The sequence below is a fragment of the Erythrolamprus reginae genome, chromosome 1 (assembly GCF_031021105.1).
Source record: "Erythrolamprus reginae isolate rEryReg1 chromosome 1, rEryReg1.hap1, whole genome shotgun sequence".
Taxonomy (NCBI): Eukaryota; Metazoa; Chordata; class Lepidosauria; order Squamata; family Dipsadidae; genus Erythrolamprus; species Erythrolamprus reginae.
The window spans coordinates 337021569-337038288 of NC_091950.1; the positions used below are offsets into that span (position 1 = coordinate 337021569).

At 40.8% G+C, this 16720-nt stretch overlaps 1 protein-coding gene across 4 annotated transcripts in view; it reads right to left on the reverse strand.

Moving 5' to 3' along the window:
• Positions 1 to 16720, reverse strand: part of B3GALNT2 (beta-1,3-N-acetylgalactosaminyltransferase 2) — a 42260-nt gene extending 25540 nt beyond the window's left edge. For 2 of the 4 annotated variants that reach the window (XM_070733986.1, XM_070733985.1), the window contains exons 1-4: positions 16422 to 16683; positions 8209 to 8356; positions 7729 to 7829; positions 5793 to 5986 (exon numbers count right to left, since the gene is read on the reverse strand). In XM_070733986.1, the coding sequence (XP_070590087.1) occupies positions 5793 to 5986; positions 7729 to 7829; positions 8209 to 8356; positions 16422 to 16533 (555 nt within the window). In that variant the 5' untranslated portion in view covers positions 16534 to 16683. Of the gene's footprint in view, positions 1 to 752; positions 849 to 5792; positions 5987 to 7728; positions 7830 to 8208; positions 8357 to 16421 lie in introns of all 4 variants that reach the window. The other 2 variants (XM_070733987.1, XM_070733984.1) reach the window with 2 other exon arrangements.

The following is a 16720-nucleotide window of genomic DNA, read 5'->3' on the forward strand; positions in this document are numbered from 1 at the left end:
AGGGAGCCTCAGTGAAATCGCAGCATCGCAAAAACACAGAGGTCTGGAGGTGGGGTTTTGAGGACTTCGGTGTTTTTTGCAATGCTGCAATTTCACTGATGCTCCCTTCACTGGGAAACCCCACCTCCGGACTTCCGTTGCCAGCGAAGCGCTCATTTTTGCGATGCTGGGATTCCCCTGCTGGGATTCCCCTGCAGCATCGCAAAAACACAGAAGTCCAGAGGTAGGGTTTCCCATGGAAGGAAGCCTCAGGAGAATCCCAGCAGCGCAAAAACGGGCACTTTGGCTGGCAAAAGGGGTAAATTTTGGGCTTGCACACATTAATTGCTTTTCCATTGATTCCTATGGGAAACATTGTTTTGTCTTACAAACTTTTCACCTTAAGAACCTCGTCCCGGAACCAATTAAGTTTGTAAGACAAGGTATCACTGTACTTCAAATGTTCTGTATAGTGTAATTCTTACTAAATTCCAGACAGACACACCTAATCAGAGATTATAGGATTTATAACCTATAATGGGGACACCCTTCATTGTTTATTCTTGTGGCCTATTTTTATTTTTATTTTCATTATTATTATTATTATTAATTAGATTTGTATGCCGCCCCTCTCCGAGGACTCTGAGCGGCTCACAACAAGAAAAAAACAGTACAAATCCAATATTTCAACAAAATGCTGAGCAAATATGAATAAATGAAAAAAGAACTGAGAAAGAATCAATGTAAAGTATGCCCCATAAAACTGCACATACCTCTGGCAGAATGAACTGTTCTACGGGTTTGTACCAAAGTCTGTTCACTTGTACTCCACAACTAGGTGGACTAAAACGAGCGCTGAAGAGTGCCTCCTATGGAAATAATAAGTAACCCATTTGTGAGCCAGGAAAATCATTCATGAAAAGTCACAACTTCTTGGCTAGTTCATGGTGTAAAAAACATAACTGGATCTTAAAACAAAAAACCCCCACGTAAACCACTTTTATGTAAGATGATGAACTTTTGATCAATTCAAATCTTTTAGTACCCTACTCATGGCACCGGACCAGGGTATCTATGAGACCGCCTTCTGCCGCACGAATCCCAGCGACCAGTTAGGTCCCACAGAGTGGGCCTTCTCCGGGTCCTGTCAACAAAACAATGTCGTTTGGCGGGGCCCAGGGGAAGAGCTTTCTCTGTGGCGGCCCCGGCCCTCTGGAACCAACTCCCCCCGGAGATTAGAATTGCCCCCACCCTCCTCACCTTTCGTAAGCTCCTTAAAACCCACCTCTGCCATCAGGCATGGGGAAACTGAGATATTCTTTCCCCCTAGGCCTTTACAATTTATGCATGGTATGTTTGTTTGTATGTATGTATGTTTGGTTTTACAATAAGGGTTTTTTAGTTGTTTTAATATTGGATTTACATGCTGTTTTTTATTACTGTTGTTAGCTGCCCCGAGTCTACGGAGAGGGGCGGCATACAAATCCAATAAATAATAATAAATAATAATAATAATAATAATAATAATAATAATAATAATAATAATTTTTTTTAAAAAAAAACGCTATGTCGTTGAAAACAGAGATTTTTGAACAACTTGCCTCCAGAGGTGGTGAATGCTCCAACACTGGAAGTTTTTAAGAGATTGGGCAATCATTTTGTCAACTATTTCCTGTCTGAGCAGGGGGTTGGACTACAAGTCTTCAATGTTCCCTATGTGGGAAAGGGTGTAGAGAAAGTGGTGGTGCTCCAGCTTCTACGGTTGTTGGATGAAAGAGATTATCTAGGTTTCAAGTCTGGCTACAACACGGAAAGTGCTTTGGCCTCTCTGATGGATGATCTCTGGAGAGCCCGAGATAGGGTTCATTCCTCTATCTTGGTGCTACTTGACCTCTCAGCTGCTTTTGATACCACTAATCATGGTATCCTTCTGCACCGACTAAGGGAGTTGGGATTGGGAGGCACCTTATTACTGTGGTTCTCCTCTTATCTCTCTGGTCAATCGTACTTGGTGTTGGTGGGAGGGCAGAGATCGGCCCCTAGACCCCTTGTTTGTGGGGTACCTCAGGGCTCGGTCCTCTCTCCCCTACTATTTAACATCTACATGAAACCACTGGGTGAGATCATCTGACAAGACAGAGTGAGGTTTTAACAATATGCTGATGACACCCAGTTATATATCTCCACCCCCATGTCAGTCCAATGGAGCAGTGGATGTGATGTGCTGGTGTCTGGAGGAGGTGAAGGTCTGGATGATAATGATAATAATAATAATAATAATAATAATAATAATAAATAATTTATTAGACTTGTATGCCGCCCCTCTCTGAAGACTCGGAGCGGCTCACAACAAAATACAAAGCACAAATCTAATATTAAAAACAGTTCTAAAAACCTACTATAAAACAGTCATATCATCCAATTAAACCATACATAAAATGAAACAGATAAGGGTCAGTTATGTCCCCCAAGCCTGGTGGCAAAGGTGGGCACAGCATTTGCTGGCTGGGGAATTCTGGGAGTTGAAGTCAAAATATCTTCAAGTTGCCACGGTTGGGAAACACTGCTCTAGAGGGTGATATACAATATACAGTACTTCTCTGCAAAGGGGCAGGCATTCACCCCAAGCCAGGAAACATGTAAATCTGTGGACACCTGGTGATAGTGTATTAACATTTCATAGCCATAGAGAAAAAATATACCAGTGATGAAACCAATTTTCATGTCACACATATCCCTTGGCTGTGTTCCACAGTAAACATTATTTAGCATTCAAATACAATCCTCTTCCCTGTATTAAATCAAAGTTGAATTGTATTTGAATGCTAAATGATGTTTAGTGTGTAACACAGCCAAAGGATAGGTATGAAATATTTAAAATCTTATCACCCTGTCAGCCACATTACTCATGAACCTCTAAATATAAACCAGAGGTAAAATTCGACTGCCTCAGACTGGCTCAAGCGAGCCGGTAGTGGTGATTTGAAGTGGTCGCCGAACTGGTAAAAACAATCCCAGGTTGGCCCCGTCCACCTCTGTCTGTTCGCAAATCACCCCTTCCACTCTTATCTATGCCTGAAAAGGAGAAGAGCTGGCTGAACTTTTCTTCCTTCCTTCATAGCGAAGGGAAGAGAGCCTGCCAGGAAGGAAACTGCAGTAGCCTGCCTGCCCCTTTAAGGCAGCGGTCACCAACTGGTGGTCCCTGGACCACTGGTGGTCTGTTAGAAAATTTTGATGGCTGGCAGAAAAATTATTTGGATTTTATACTGCACTAAATACTATCTATCTATCTATCTATCTATCTATCTATCTATCTATCTATCTATCTATCTATCTCTCTCTCTTTCTCTCATCTCTCTCTCTCTCTCTCTCTCTTTCTCTCATCCCTCTCTCTTTCTCTCATCTCTCTCTCTCTCTCTTTCTCTCATCTATCTATCTATCTATCTATCTATCTATCTATCTATCTATCTATCTATCTATCTGTAGATTGTTGTGAGTTCACGTTTTTTCCTGTGTAATATTTTGAGTGTCAAAATATTACTCAAAATATTACATGGGAAAAAACCCAAACTCACAACAATCTATATACCCATGAAAATCTACAAATATATATGTGACACATACAGATAGAATTGCCGGCTATCAATAAAATTAACTGCCTTGGAAATGGCCCTGGGTTGGGCCGAGAGGCAAATAAGGAGCTGTGATGTTCCTTCAATACACCAGGGTGATTCAACACAAAAATATGTAACCCTTCCTTGGTGCAGAGCTGAAGGGATTGGATACTGTAGCTGACAACTATATTCTGTATGTATCAAATGTTTTTAGCTGAAATTTTAAAATTAAGGGAGTTTGCCCTAGAACAAGGACAGAAGAACCACCCTGAAGATGACAAATATATATATTAGTAATCCACAGGATTTAAAATAATGAATTTAGTAGTCCCTGAGGACCGAAAAGTTAGCAACTCCTGCTTTAAGGTACTTTGACCGGTTGGTGGGAGAGGGCCAGGGTGGACCATAAAGGGAGCAGGAGCTCTGTTGTGAATGGAGGGAGAAAAGTTTGGCTTCTCTCTGACAGCATTCAACATTAAATGCTGAAGCAGAGAGAATCCCCCCCCCCCTCCATTTGCAGCGGAGCTGCTGCAGTCTGTCCCTTTAAGGTACTTCATCCCTCTTATAATGCCCTCTCAAGCTTTTAATTGCAACACTGGTCTATTCTGAAAGCAATTCTGAGATTAAATTCTATGAGAACCTTCCTTAAACCTAAAGTTTCAACCTGTCCTTTCAAATAATTGTGTTAAAATGTGTTATGGCAGCAGAATGCTGACCACAATACTGTATTGAATTTTGATTCACAATGGACTTCTGAAAAGCCATGTAGTAGAATTCATCTGCTACAGCAACGCATGGACGGAAACAGATCTGAGAAAAAGGATAAAGAATTTCTGCCTTTAATAACTACTGCAAAGCAAGGGAGTTTATTTAGTATTCATATTGTGGCTCCAATGCTTTACATATCTACTTAGTGGTAAGCCCCACTGAGCTTTGTTGGATTTACTTCTGAAGAGGCTACAAGATCACATGGCTGCTGTGTTTGGATTGCATTTTACAATGTGCAAACTTTTGAGATGCAGTTTACAAAAATCCAATAAACAAAGCCATCCATTCAAAAGGACACACAGAAAATAACAACACTCTTCTGCACTTAGTGCAGATGTAAAACAAGGTGACTGAGATCCATGCAGTCTCCAGTTTCCCCTTCACATTGTTTTGATTAGAAATTCTTGACAAACTGGCTCAAGAGCAGGAAACTAAATTTTATTGTTTGCTATAAAGTTTTTTTTTCCAGGTCTGTGTTCTTTCCTTAAAGTGCCATGAGTACTCCAGTACAGAATGAAGACTTCAAAAAATTTGGACATAACTATTTTCCCCACCATATTGCTATATTTTACCATAAAAGGGAACTTTCTACAGTTGTACCTCTACCTAAGAATGCCTCTACTTCTGAACTTTTCTAGATAAGAACCAGGTGTTCAAGATTTTTTTGCCTCTTCTCGAGAACCATTTTCCACTTACAAACCCGAGCCTCCAAAACTATAACTGGAAAAGGCAGGGAGAAGCTTCTGTAGGGCCTCTCTAGGAATCTCCTGGGAGGAAACAGGGCCGGAAAAGGCAGGGAGAAGCTTCTGTAGGGCCTCTCTAGGAATCTCCTGGGAGGAAACAGGGCCGGAAAAGGCAGGGAGAAGCTTCTGTAGGGCCTCTCTAGGAATCTCCTGGGAGGAAACAGGGCCTCCACCCTCCCTGTGGTTTCCCCAATCACTCGCATTATTTGCTTTTACATTGATTCCTATGGGGAAAATTGCTTCTTCTTACAAACTTTTCTACTTAAGAACCTGGTCACGGAATGAATTAAGTTCGTAAGTAAATAACAATAGCACTTAGACGTATACACCGCTTCACGGTGCTTTATACAGCCCTCTCTAAGAGGTCTACAGAGTCAGCATCTTGCCCCTAACAAGTGCTCACACTCCGTATATAACAAACATTACTGATTTGTCCTTCACTTACCCACCCACCACCATTATTCCCACTTATTCTGTTTTAGTAGCTATTTCTGATTGGCCCAATTAAAACAATGATTGAGAAACGCACTAGTCAAATGAACTGCAGATAACAGCATCACAAGCCATTTTGCCTGTTCATTCTTCATGAGTATCTACTATCTTTTTAATAATCCCTGCTTAGTTCCACACCTAAAGAGACTGTGGATTTGGCCTATTCTATTAAGACAATTACCAGAACATGGCATACCTCTTGTTCTGCTTGGTATAGTTTCACTGTAATGTTTCTCTGGAATCCAACATCCTTAGCATCGTAGAACACCCCAAGACTGGTGATGACAATCGGGTAAAGGACTTTGAAATGCACACTGACAATTCTGTCTTCCGAGAGCACCGAAGCATCTTCTTCTGGCAAAGTGAAGGCTTCGATTTCTTGATTCAAAACTAATGGAAAAAATTAAGAAAGAGGGCAAACCAAGCTCAATTAAAATGAGAACAAAGCAGCCAAGACTCAGTAACTCTTTCAGATACAGTGATCCCCCGGGTATTGCGACCCCGATCATTGCGAAATGGCTATATGGCGATTTTTAAACCTGGAAGTAAAAACACCATCTGCGCATGCGCGCCCTGTTTTCTATGGGCACGCATGCGTAGATGGCGCCGGGCAGATCAGCTGCTGGGCGGCTTCCCTGGGTCTTCCCCCTCTTGCTGGCGGGAGGGCGAGCGGCGGGCATCAGCGAGGAGTTTCCCCACCGCCCACGCAAACTCCTCGCTGCCGCTCGCCCGCCCTTCGCCCGCCCACGCCGTTCGCTTCAGGACTCAGCTGGGAAGCGGCGCGAGCGAACGGTGTGGGCGGGCGAAGGGCGGGCGCGCGGGCAGGCAGGCGGCGGACAAGCGGCCGGTAACACCCCCAGCGCTGCTTCCCAGCTGGGAAGCGGCGCGAGCGAACGGCGTGGGCAGGCGAAGGGCGGGCGCGCGGGCAGGCAGGTGGCGGACAAGCGGCCTGTAACACCCCCAGCGCCGCTTCCCAGCTGGGAAGCGGCGCGAGCGAACGGCAGGCGGCGGGGAAACCCCAATCTTCAGCTCCTTGCTGCTGCGGCGATAGTAAAAACACCATCTGCACATGCGCAGATGGTGTTTTTACTTCCGCAGCGCTACTTCGCGAAAAACCGGTCATTGCGAGGGGTCCTGGAACGGAACCCTCGCAATGATCGGGGGATCACTGTATTCTTATTTTACTATAAAAGGAAACTTTCTACAGTGGTCCTCTACCTAAGAGCGCCTCTACTTATGAACTTTTCTAGATAAGAACCAGGTGTTCAAGATTTTTTTGCCTCTTCTCAAGAACCATTTTCCACTTACAAACCCGAGCCTCCAAAACTGTAACCGGAAAAGGCAGGGAGAAGCCTGTGAGGCCTCTCAAGGAATCTCCTGGGAGGAAACAGGGCCAGAAAAGGCAGGGAGAAGCTTCTGAGGGGCCTCTCTAGGAATCTCCTAGGAGGAAACAGGGCCTCCACCCTCCCTGTGGTTTCCCCAATCACTCGCATTATTTGCTTTTACATTGATTCCTATGGGGAAAATTGCTTCTTCTTACAAACTTTTCTACTTAAGAACCTGGTCACGGGACGAATTAAGTTCGTAAGAAGAGGTAGTTTCAAGTTTCAAGTTTAATCAGATTTGTATGCCGCCCCTCTCCGCAGACTCGGGGCGGCTCACAGCAATAGCAATACAATGTAAGACAAATCCAATATTTAAATTACTTTAAAAAAGTAATACAGGTACCACTGTATATTTCTAGATTACCATCTAGAGTAGGCACAGTGCATAAGTAGCATTTACACCTTAATCCTTAACGTACTAGTTTAGAACAGGGGTGTCAAACCTACGGCCCACGAGCCAGATGCGTCATGCACTAGCCACACCTACCCATTTTAATGAAGAGGGGGAAAGTTGCAATATGTCATGTGACAATAACATGTCACTGTGAGTTTGACACCCCTCGTTTAGAACTATATTGCATATACTTATTAAAATTAACATGGATAGATGAGAAAATATCAGAGCTCCTATTTAAATGCATTTAACAATACTTTTGTGGATAGAAAATTGTAGCAGCTACTATATTTTCTATGATTATAGGAATGTCACACACCCCACACCCCCCCAAAAAAGCCTTCAGTTCTTACCTGGATTAGAGATATTTAGAAGTTTGCATGAATAAGGATCTTCTCTATCTTCTACTGGCACATCACATCCACGTGTACCAATTATAAACTTCACAAGGACACTAAAACAATATTAACAACATTTATTATGTCTTCTATTCACCCGGTTCTGCTACTTTTTTTCAAACAGTAAACACATGTTTGTTTGTATGTATGTATGTATGTACTAGTATGTTTGTAGGTAGGTATGTAGGTGTGTATGTGTGTGTACAGGCTAATTCTGAGAATTTCATCAAAACTGGTAAGAAAAACAAGATTTTTCTTGATAAGAACATTCAGGAAAGGTCATGTAAGCATTCTGTTTAATGTAAGTTTTGGGCTCTTAATCAAATGATGCTCAGAATTTCTTGAAATAATTCATTTAAAGTTTTAAACCAATGAGAACCTATACATGTTAGATTTGCATCTTCTTGAATGAAGGCAATAAGAATGATGAATTACCGATGGCTTAAAGTTGGATGCTGCTTCAAATGCCTAAACCAAGTATTCCTTATAGCATTCCGCAATTCAACATTATGTCGTGCAGAGAGTATCCCTACAATAACATCATAATGTTTTGGTTTCCAGTGAGGAAAGAATGCCAGTAGACCTAAGAAGTATAAATTAAAAATATTTTAGCAGAGAAATATGCAAACGAGTATGCAGATCAATATTATTTTAAAAAAATACATTTTTCAATTATTTGTAAACATTTTAGCCAAATCCATATAAAATGAGAAGAAAAATTTTAGAAGAAAATATTTACTTAAATTTAGAAAAAGATACTAGAAATAGTTTCACATATCCTGATAACTGAAAAATTAATACAAGGAATTGAATACAAATATATTAGAATACATAAGAACATAAGAAGAGCCGTGCTGAATCAGGCCAAAGCCCATCGAGTCCAGCATTCTGTGTCACACAGTGGCACACCAATTGTCCATGGGGATCTTGAGCAGAAAGAGAAGGCAAAACCTTACCTTTCCCTTGACCCCCAACAAGTGGTACTCAAGGGAATCCTGCCTGCCTCAAACAATATAGAGGCAGCACTTGGACATCCATTTCAATAACCATCTATATGCTTGGCATCCATGAATCTGTCTAATCCTGCCTTGAACCTATCTAGGCTGACAGCTGTCACGACCTCTTCTGGAAGTGAATTCCATAAACCAACAACCCTCTGGGTGAAGAAATATTTCCCTTGATTTGTCCTCGCTTTCTTACCTCTGAGTTTTAGGGAATGCCCCCTTGTCCTAGTATTGTGTGATAGAGAAAATAATTCTCTATCCACCATGCATGATATGGAATACGAGTATGTGCGTGTTTTCTATATTACAAAGTACTATCAAAATACTTAAGATTGGGGTGTCAAACTTGCTGCCTGCGGGCCAAATGTGTCACATCCTGGCCACGCTTATGCCCGGTTTAGCGAAGGAGGGGAGGTAGCGATATGTCACGTGATGCTGCCATGACAAAGTGAGTTTGACAACCCTGAACTGGATGGTAGAACAAATACAGCTTAGATGTAATTAAAGGATTGTAAAAATGAGTAGCTAAGCTGTTAATACAGTCTATACACCTGTTAATCAAAGAGCAGAATATGAGCGATATCCATGTATCATAAATATTTCAGGAATATAGAAAACAAGGCTTCCCAGATATTAATGAATTACATTTCCCTATATAGTAGCTTTATCTGGCAATAACAGTGGCGAGGAATGCTAGGAATTGTACTTCAGGAGGATCTAGTGAGCCACAGGTTCCCAACTTGCAGATACATACTATATTCAGATAGGTTTGTCGTGTAGGTTTGTCATGTAGATGGTTGAGTGGTTCAGGGTGGAGAATTTGTAGTGGGTGGGACATTTATTCTATTTTTAATTCTATTTTTAAATTTACCTATTCTGATTTTATGTATGGTGGGACTGGTCTCTGGGTGTCCCACGACTTTCGTTGCCAATGACAATTCGTTGTTTTTGACAATGACAATAAATTTATTGTTGTTGTTATTGTTATTGTTATTGTTGTTGTTATTATTATTATTATTATTATTATTATTATTATTATATACTGTACATATCTATATGCAACTATCGCTAAATACAGTGATTTAGTTTTAAACTATTATGGTTTCATAAGTCCAATAAACAAGACAAGTAATTTACATTCCATCATGGATGACAGCATGTAGTCATGGTTTATTTTTAATAAATTATTGTATAATGGATATATTCAGACTTATATTTAGCCCTGGCAAAAGATCAGTTTTGTCTCATTCTGCTTAATTTGAGAATAAAAAGAATTAAGTGTCAAATCAACTAAATGCCAACTCTGTTTAGAAAAATGACTGCACATAATGTACAAGATATAATTTCAAAGTTTTTGTTTTAAGGTGAACAAATTGTGTTTTCCAGATCTAGTATGGATGTCTCCATATCTTGATGACCTTGCAACTATACCTATCTTTTAATATAGTACATTTATGAAGATTATCAATGCTGCCCTCTTTTTAATTCAGGAAAATTGGTGGAAAACACAATTGGATTCCTTTCAAGTATTATTTTATCATTTATCATATAATTTATCATTCAAACAAAAACAAATTATTTGCTGATAAGCTGAAAACCAATGTACAATGTGAGTAAGGAGATTATTGTTATACACATTTATGCATTTTCCTTGGGAGGAACTATGTTAAAGGAAACTGCCTACATTTTATAATTCTTCTTCGTTCATCAGTGAGAATTCCATCATCCCCAGAAAGATTGATCAATTTCTTAATACATTTAATACATTTCCATCGATGTATTTCGTAAAAAGAAAGAAAGCACAACCAATTTTAACAAAATCAGTATGAAGAATATAAAATGTATAAGATTTTAAATGCATTTACTTAAATTAAATTACCTAAAACAAGGGGTTATGTTTGTCTATAAATTAGTTATTTAAATCAATGATGTATGAAGTGACAAAAATATCTCAATTTTGCATTCAAAACCATTAAACCTTTCTGAGCATAACATTTTATGGACAAAATGAAAACAGGTAAAACGATCACCCATTCTCTTATAGTCAGTCACTCATTAAACTTTAGTCAACAGAGGTATCTAAAGAAGAAATCTTAAAGATGATCCAAAGATACAAGTATGCATGAGAAAATAATTCCACCACACTGTACACTGCTCCCAAATTATTTGGGGCTTTAATAGCAAAAACCATGTTTTGAAATGCACTCAGAAAGAGAATGGAAAGTAGTGCAACTTATGAAGAGAAAAACTTGGCAGACAAATTTCTCACGAAATGCGCATCTAACTTTCTGGACTGAACTTTGGTTTCTGTCCAGTCCATTAATAAGTTGGACACTGATTCTGGACATTCACTATCTCCATTTGAATGAAGTGAAATTACAAAAATAACTGAACTTCAGCCATATGCTGAGGATCTCCCAGCCTTCATCCTCTGCTACCGTATTCTCTGCAGCAGTTACATGTAGAAGTAATAAAACATGTGAGGTAAAACAGAGATCTAGAAAACCGTCAAAAATTACCTTCTAATCATTGCATTCAGCATTATTATATCAAATTCGACACCCGAACAGGAGCAGAATCACCAAAAAATGATATCTGTAACTTAGATGCCCATTTCAGAAATAGACTGTGATTGATGATAAGAAAGCTACTGAGAGATTTAGGAGGAGCTAAAAGAGTTCTGTCTCTTTATCGGTAAATGCCATCCCTGGGGAAATCATAGCTGTTTCTGTCTCAAAACTGCACTTAAATCTGGGTTGAAATGGATCCCGAGAATCAACGTCATCCAAAAATGCCTGGAGTTGAATGTTAATTACTTGAGCATCTTGCTTATGCACCTGCTGTTGGAAGAAAGGAGACAGGTATTGTTGCTGTAGTATGAGGACATTTAATGGAAAATCCCTAAATCCCTGAGAAACTCATTACCAAAAGATGGCTATTTTCTTCTCCCCAATCCTAGTCTAGAGTTGGAGAGGAAAACGGAGATTTTCATGATTCTACGGGCGAGAAAGGAACAGGATCCAGTAACGTGCCAAAATCCACAGATGGTAGTATATAGATGTTTTTATGAAAGAATTTGTCTAGGGTTCTTTTAAAAAAAAGAAAGAAATTAATCTAAATAATGAACTGGAACTGGATTCACATATCACACAATATAGTTTATTCACCATGATTTAAAACACTGGTCAGATGAGTTTGCAAAACTGCCAAGCTATAAACCATGGCTAGTTCACACAATCTCATCACCGGCTCAAGGTTGACTCAGCCTTCCATCCTTCCGAGGTGGGTAAAATGAGGACCCGGATTGTGGGGGCAATATGCCGGCTCTGTTAAGAAGTGCTATTGCTAACATGTTGTAAGCCGCCCTGAGTCTAAGGAGAAGGGCGGCATAAAAATTGAATAAATAAATAAATAAATAAATAAATAAATAAATAAACTTCTTAAAATCAAAACCAAATGAAATGTATTAGTGGCACATAATGAGCAAGTCCAATTGCAAGTGCTATTTGTATTTGTATTTATTAGATTTGTACGCTGCCCCTCTCCGAAGACTCGGGCGGCTAACAACAATATAAAAAGACAATGTAAACAAATCTAATATTAAAAATAATCTTAAAAAACCCAATTTAAAGAACCACTCATACATACAAGCATACCATGTATAAATTCTATAAGCCTAGGGGGAAGGGAAATTTCAATTCCCCCCATGCCTGACGACAGAGGTGGGTTTTAAGGAGCTTGCGAAAGGCAAGGAGGGTGGGGGCCACTCTGATATCTGGGGGGAGCTGGTTCCAGAGGGTCGGGGCCGCCACAGAGAAGGCTCTTCTCCTGGGTCCCGCCAAATGACATTGCTTAGTCGACGGGACCCGGAGAAGACCAACTCTGTGGGACCTAACCGGTCGCTGGGATTCGTGCGGCAGAAGGCGGTCCCGGAGATATATACCTGTGTTTTAGCACTAAAACTCAAGGGATTGTTTTTGATGAACAATATGTTTTTATTTCATCATCTGGGGTATTGGAAAAAATGTCTGAGAAGACTTTAATCAGATGTGGCAAGTAATAGCTCATGATGCTCAATCACAGAACCTCTGTCTGTAAACCTTAGTTTCTTAGATTATCTATTTTTCTAGAGACACTTTAAAAAGAAAGAGAGAATATACAGATTTCAAAAACAAGGTCAGAGAGTAGGCATTTCTGCACTTCTAAGAGAAGAAGAAAATAATTACACAGCAAAGTGTGTAATGTAATACAGTTACATTTACTGCAATTATATGTTTGGATCTTTATACAAAATTCTTTTCAAATATTGTATTACATGGCCATACAGCACAAAGGATACAGTATATTACACACAGAGAGAACAGGAAATCATGGGAAATTATACACAACTACATATGGTCCTAGTTCTCCTTCCAGAGTAATGGTAGAAGGCAGAAAGCTAATAAAAATACAGACCCCTATGAAAACGGTGAAGTTTTCTGTTAAAGATTATTAAATAGAAGCATAAGGGAATTGAAATCAAATTCCCCAAACCACTTATGAAGCAGATATAATGAATAATTAAGTTCTAGCTATCTTTTCAAACCAAACGTTATTTGACTACAACTCAAGATCTTGAAAAGAAAAACTGCTTAGCCAAAATAAGAGGAAGGTGTTATAAACAGATGGTATTTACCCAACAGGAAAATGGATTTTTTTCTCCAAATACTGTAATACCTGTGAAGTGGGGGAGGGGGAATATAATCTAAGAACTGCTGAAAATAAATTTTCTATTTTCCTTCTTTTTTTCATGAAGATGATAATCTTTGTTAATCTTTTTCTTAGGCTGTTTTTCCCAAAGAAGATAGTACTTCAAGAAATTTGAGGGTGCAAAAAAAAGAATGTTTGGTATATATTGATAAGGATGATTTAATTTTTAAAATGCAGTTTTTTATTTTATAGCTAATTAAAGTTATTAATTTAAACAATGTATTTTTTTTTGTTCTGGCCGTGAGAGCCTAACAGTTGAAATTGTTGAAAAACATTGCCTTATAGAACGCTTTTAAGTTTTAAATTATCTTTGATTTTAAAGGCAATGTCAAACTGAAAAAATGGCAAAAAGAAATAAATTTAGGCAAAAAGAATTCCCTAACCTTCTCAAAATCTGACTAATTATAACTGCTATGATTAACAAAAGTCAAACATCATACTACTTAATAAATAAGACTCTTAGTGTGACATTTACTAGCTCTTTTTTTACTCCATATAGCCACAAGTTTCTTACATAGACACACACACACAGGTTTTATATGTATTTGTACCGATTTTATACATATTCATTATAATTGTTTACCGATGTATGTTTAGGATTTTATTTCTAAAACATCAATGCATTACTTGCATGATAAATCTTCTATTGCTATTTCATTTTCCTACACTTAATATGTCTCAAAAAAATGACAGCATATTGACAAACCAATGTGGATCAAAGCCTGACCTCTTGGGAACATCAGAACTATGGGCTACTCTGGGAAGTGGAAATAACATCCCAGAAAGCAGTAAACATCTCGTTCCCTCTACAGCTGTCAAAAAACACTGCAGGAACATATCCATGAAATCACCAGAAGCGAAGGTCCGCCTTGAAGGAAAGTCTCTATGGAAAGCAATCTAATTTCTTTTCTTTTCTTCTGTTTCTCAACCCCTGTTCCTTATTTTTTACTTCACAACAGGAATGAGCAAAAATTATTCATATCTACTGGCAGCTGTATCTAATTTGCAGTAGATTAGCAAGGATTTTTGACCTTAACTGTTTGAAGAATTGCAGTTATGCAAACATATGCCTCCAGCTGGTGGAACTAGTCAAAAAAAAAAAAAAGCAACAACAACAAAATTCAAATATACTATCAAGCCCACTCTGTTCTTCAGCGTCTGCCATCTCCCTCTCACTTTTAGCAAGCCTCTCTCCCAACATTTGAGGGGCTGTATGTCCGAATCCTGCACCTTTTCTCCTACCTGGTGAAAAGATAACTCACCTGATCCAAGTCCTCTTCCCTCCGAGCTCTTTCCTACATGAAAGACACCAACATACCCAAAGGTGGTCGTCCCCGTACCCCTCCTGCAAGAGGCAACTGGACTTTCTGGTGTTTGTTTGAAGACGTTTCACTTCTCATCCAGGAAGCTCTTGAAGGTCCAGTTGCCTCTTGGGGGGGAAAAGCACCTTTGGGACCACCATGACCTGGCCTTGGTGGTGCAGTGGTTAAGAGTACAGTACTGCAAGCTGCTTCTGCTGGCTGTGGTTCACTAGTTCAAATCGCACCAGGCTCAAGGTTGACTCAGCCTTCCCTCTTTCCGGGTAAAGTGAAGACCCAGATTGTTGGGGGTGATATGCTGACTCTGAAAATGGCTTAGAGGGAGCTGTAAAAGCACTGTGAAGAGGTATATAAGTGCTATTGCTATCTCCAACGACACCAACATAGTTGCGCTAATTTCTCACTTATTCCCCCAAGCGGCCTTGGTTGGTTGGTTTGGTGATTGATTGATTAATTAATTGATTGTATTTATTGTATTTATATGCTGCTCACTGCAAACGGACTCTGATTCTGAGCAGCTAACAATCGGAATAAATACAACAACCATAAAAACAGTTAAAATCTAATAAGAATCAATAATAACAATAATATAAAAAACATTCATACTTGCAAGCAGCTTAGAAGGGCTGCTGGCCATCACCACATTCTGGACCGCAATTAAGGAGCTCTTCTTGGGTTGCCCTCCAGTCCAGATCCCGAGTGACCCTGCCCCACCGCTTGTCTGCAAGCCAGAGGAAAGAGGCGCTGCCTCCCTCCGCCTCCTCCTCTACCTCCTGCCTGGCTCTCGGAAACCGCAAACTGGACAGGTGGCACAGCGGCGCCGTGCAAGAGAAGCAATAGCATTGATAGCATTTAGACTTATATATCACTTCACGGTGCTTTTTACAGCCCTCTCCAAGCAGTTTACAGAATCAACCTATCGCCCCCCCCCCCAAACAATGTGGGTTCTCATTTTACCCACCTTGGAAGGAGGGAAGGCTGAGTCAACCTTGAGCCTGGTGAGATTTGAACTGGTGAACTACAGCCAGCAGTCAGCAGAAGCAGCTTGCAGTGCTGCACTCTAACCACTGCACCACCAAGGCCAGGTCATGGTTGTCCCAAAGGTGCTTTCCCCCCCCCCCAAAAGGCAATTGGACTTTATGTTTTTTCTATGAAGATGTTTCGCTTCTCATCCAAGAAGCTTCTCAAGCTTCTTGGATGAGAAGCAAACCTTCAAGAGCCGAAGAAGCTTCTTGGATGGGAAGCAAAAGGTCTTCAAAGAAACACCAGAAAATACAGTTGCCTCTTGGAAGGGGGGGGGGGGAAGCACCTTTGGGTATGTTGGTGTCTTTCTGTCTTTCATTTTTCTTTGAAGACGTTTCGCTTCTCATCCAAGAAGCTTCTTCAGCTCTCAAGAAGCTTCTTGGATGAGAAGCAAACCTTCAAGAGCCGAAGAAGCTTCTTGGATGGGAAGCGAAACGTCTTCGCTGAGGAAGGCTGAGTCCATCTCTGATGCCTCTGCCCCCCTTGGACTCCCCTGCTAGGGGTGCGATCGACACACACACACAGACACACACACACAGGCTCCGCCCCCTACCTGCCGGGTGTTGCTTCCCGGGGCCGCTGGCCGGGCAGCTGAGCAGGAGAAGCCAGAGGTGCAGCACGACCCCGACCGCACACGGGCAGAGAAGGACCAACCAATTTCGCATTGGCCGCCGGCCGCTTGCCCAGCCCTCGCGGCCTCTCTCAGGAGCAGAGGCGGGAACCCCCGGACCCGCAGGGACGAGCAAAGCTCTCCTTCGCTTCCCTTCCTTCCTTCGCTCCGGTACCAGAGATCCTCGCCGGCCCCTCCCGCCGCCGGCCCCAAGCCAGAGAGTCCCGCCCCGGACCAGGAAA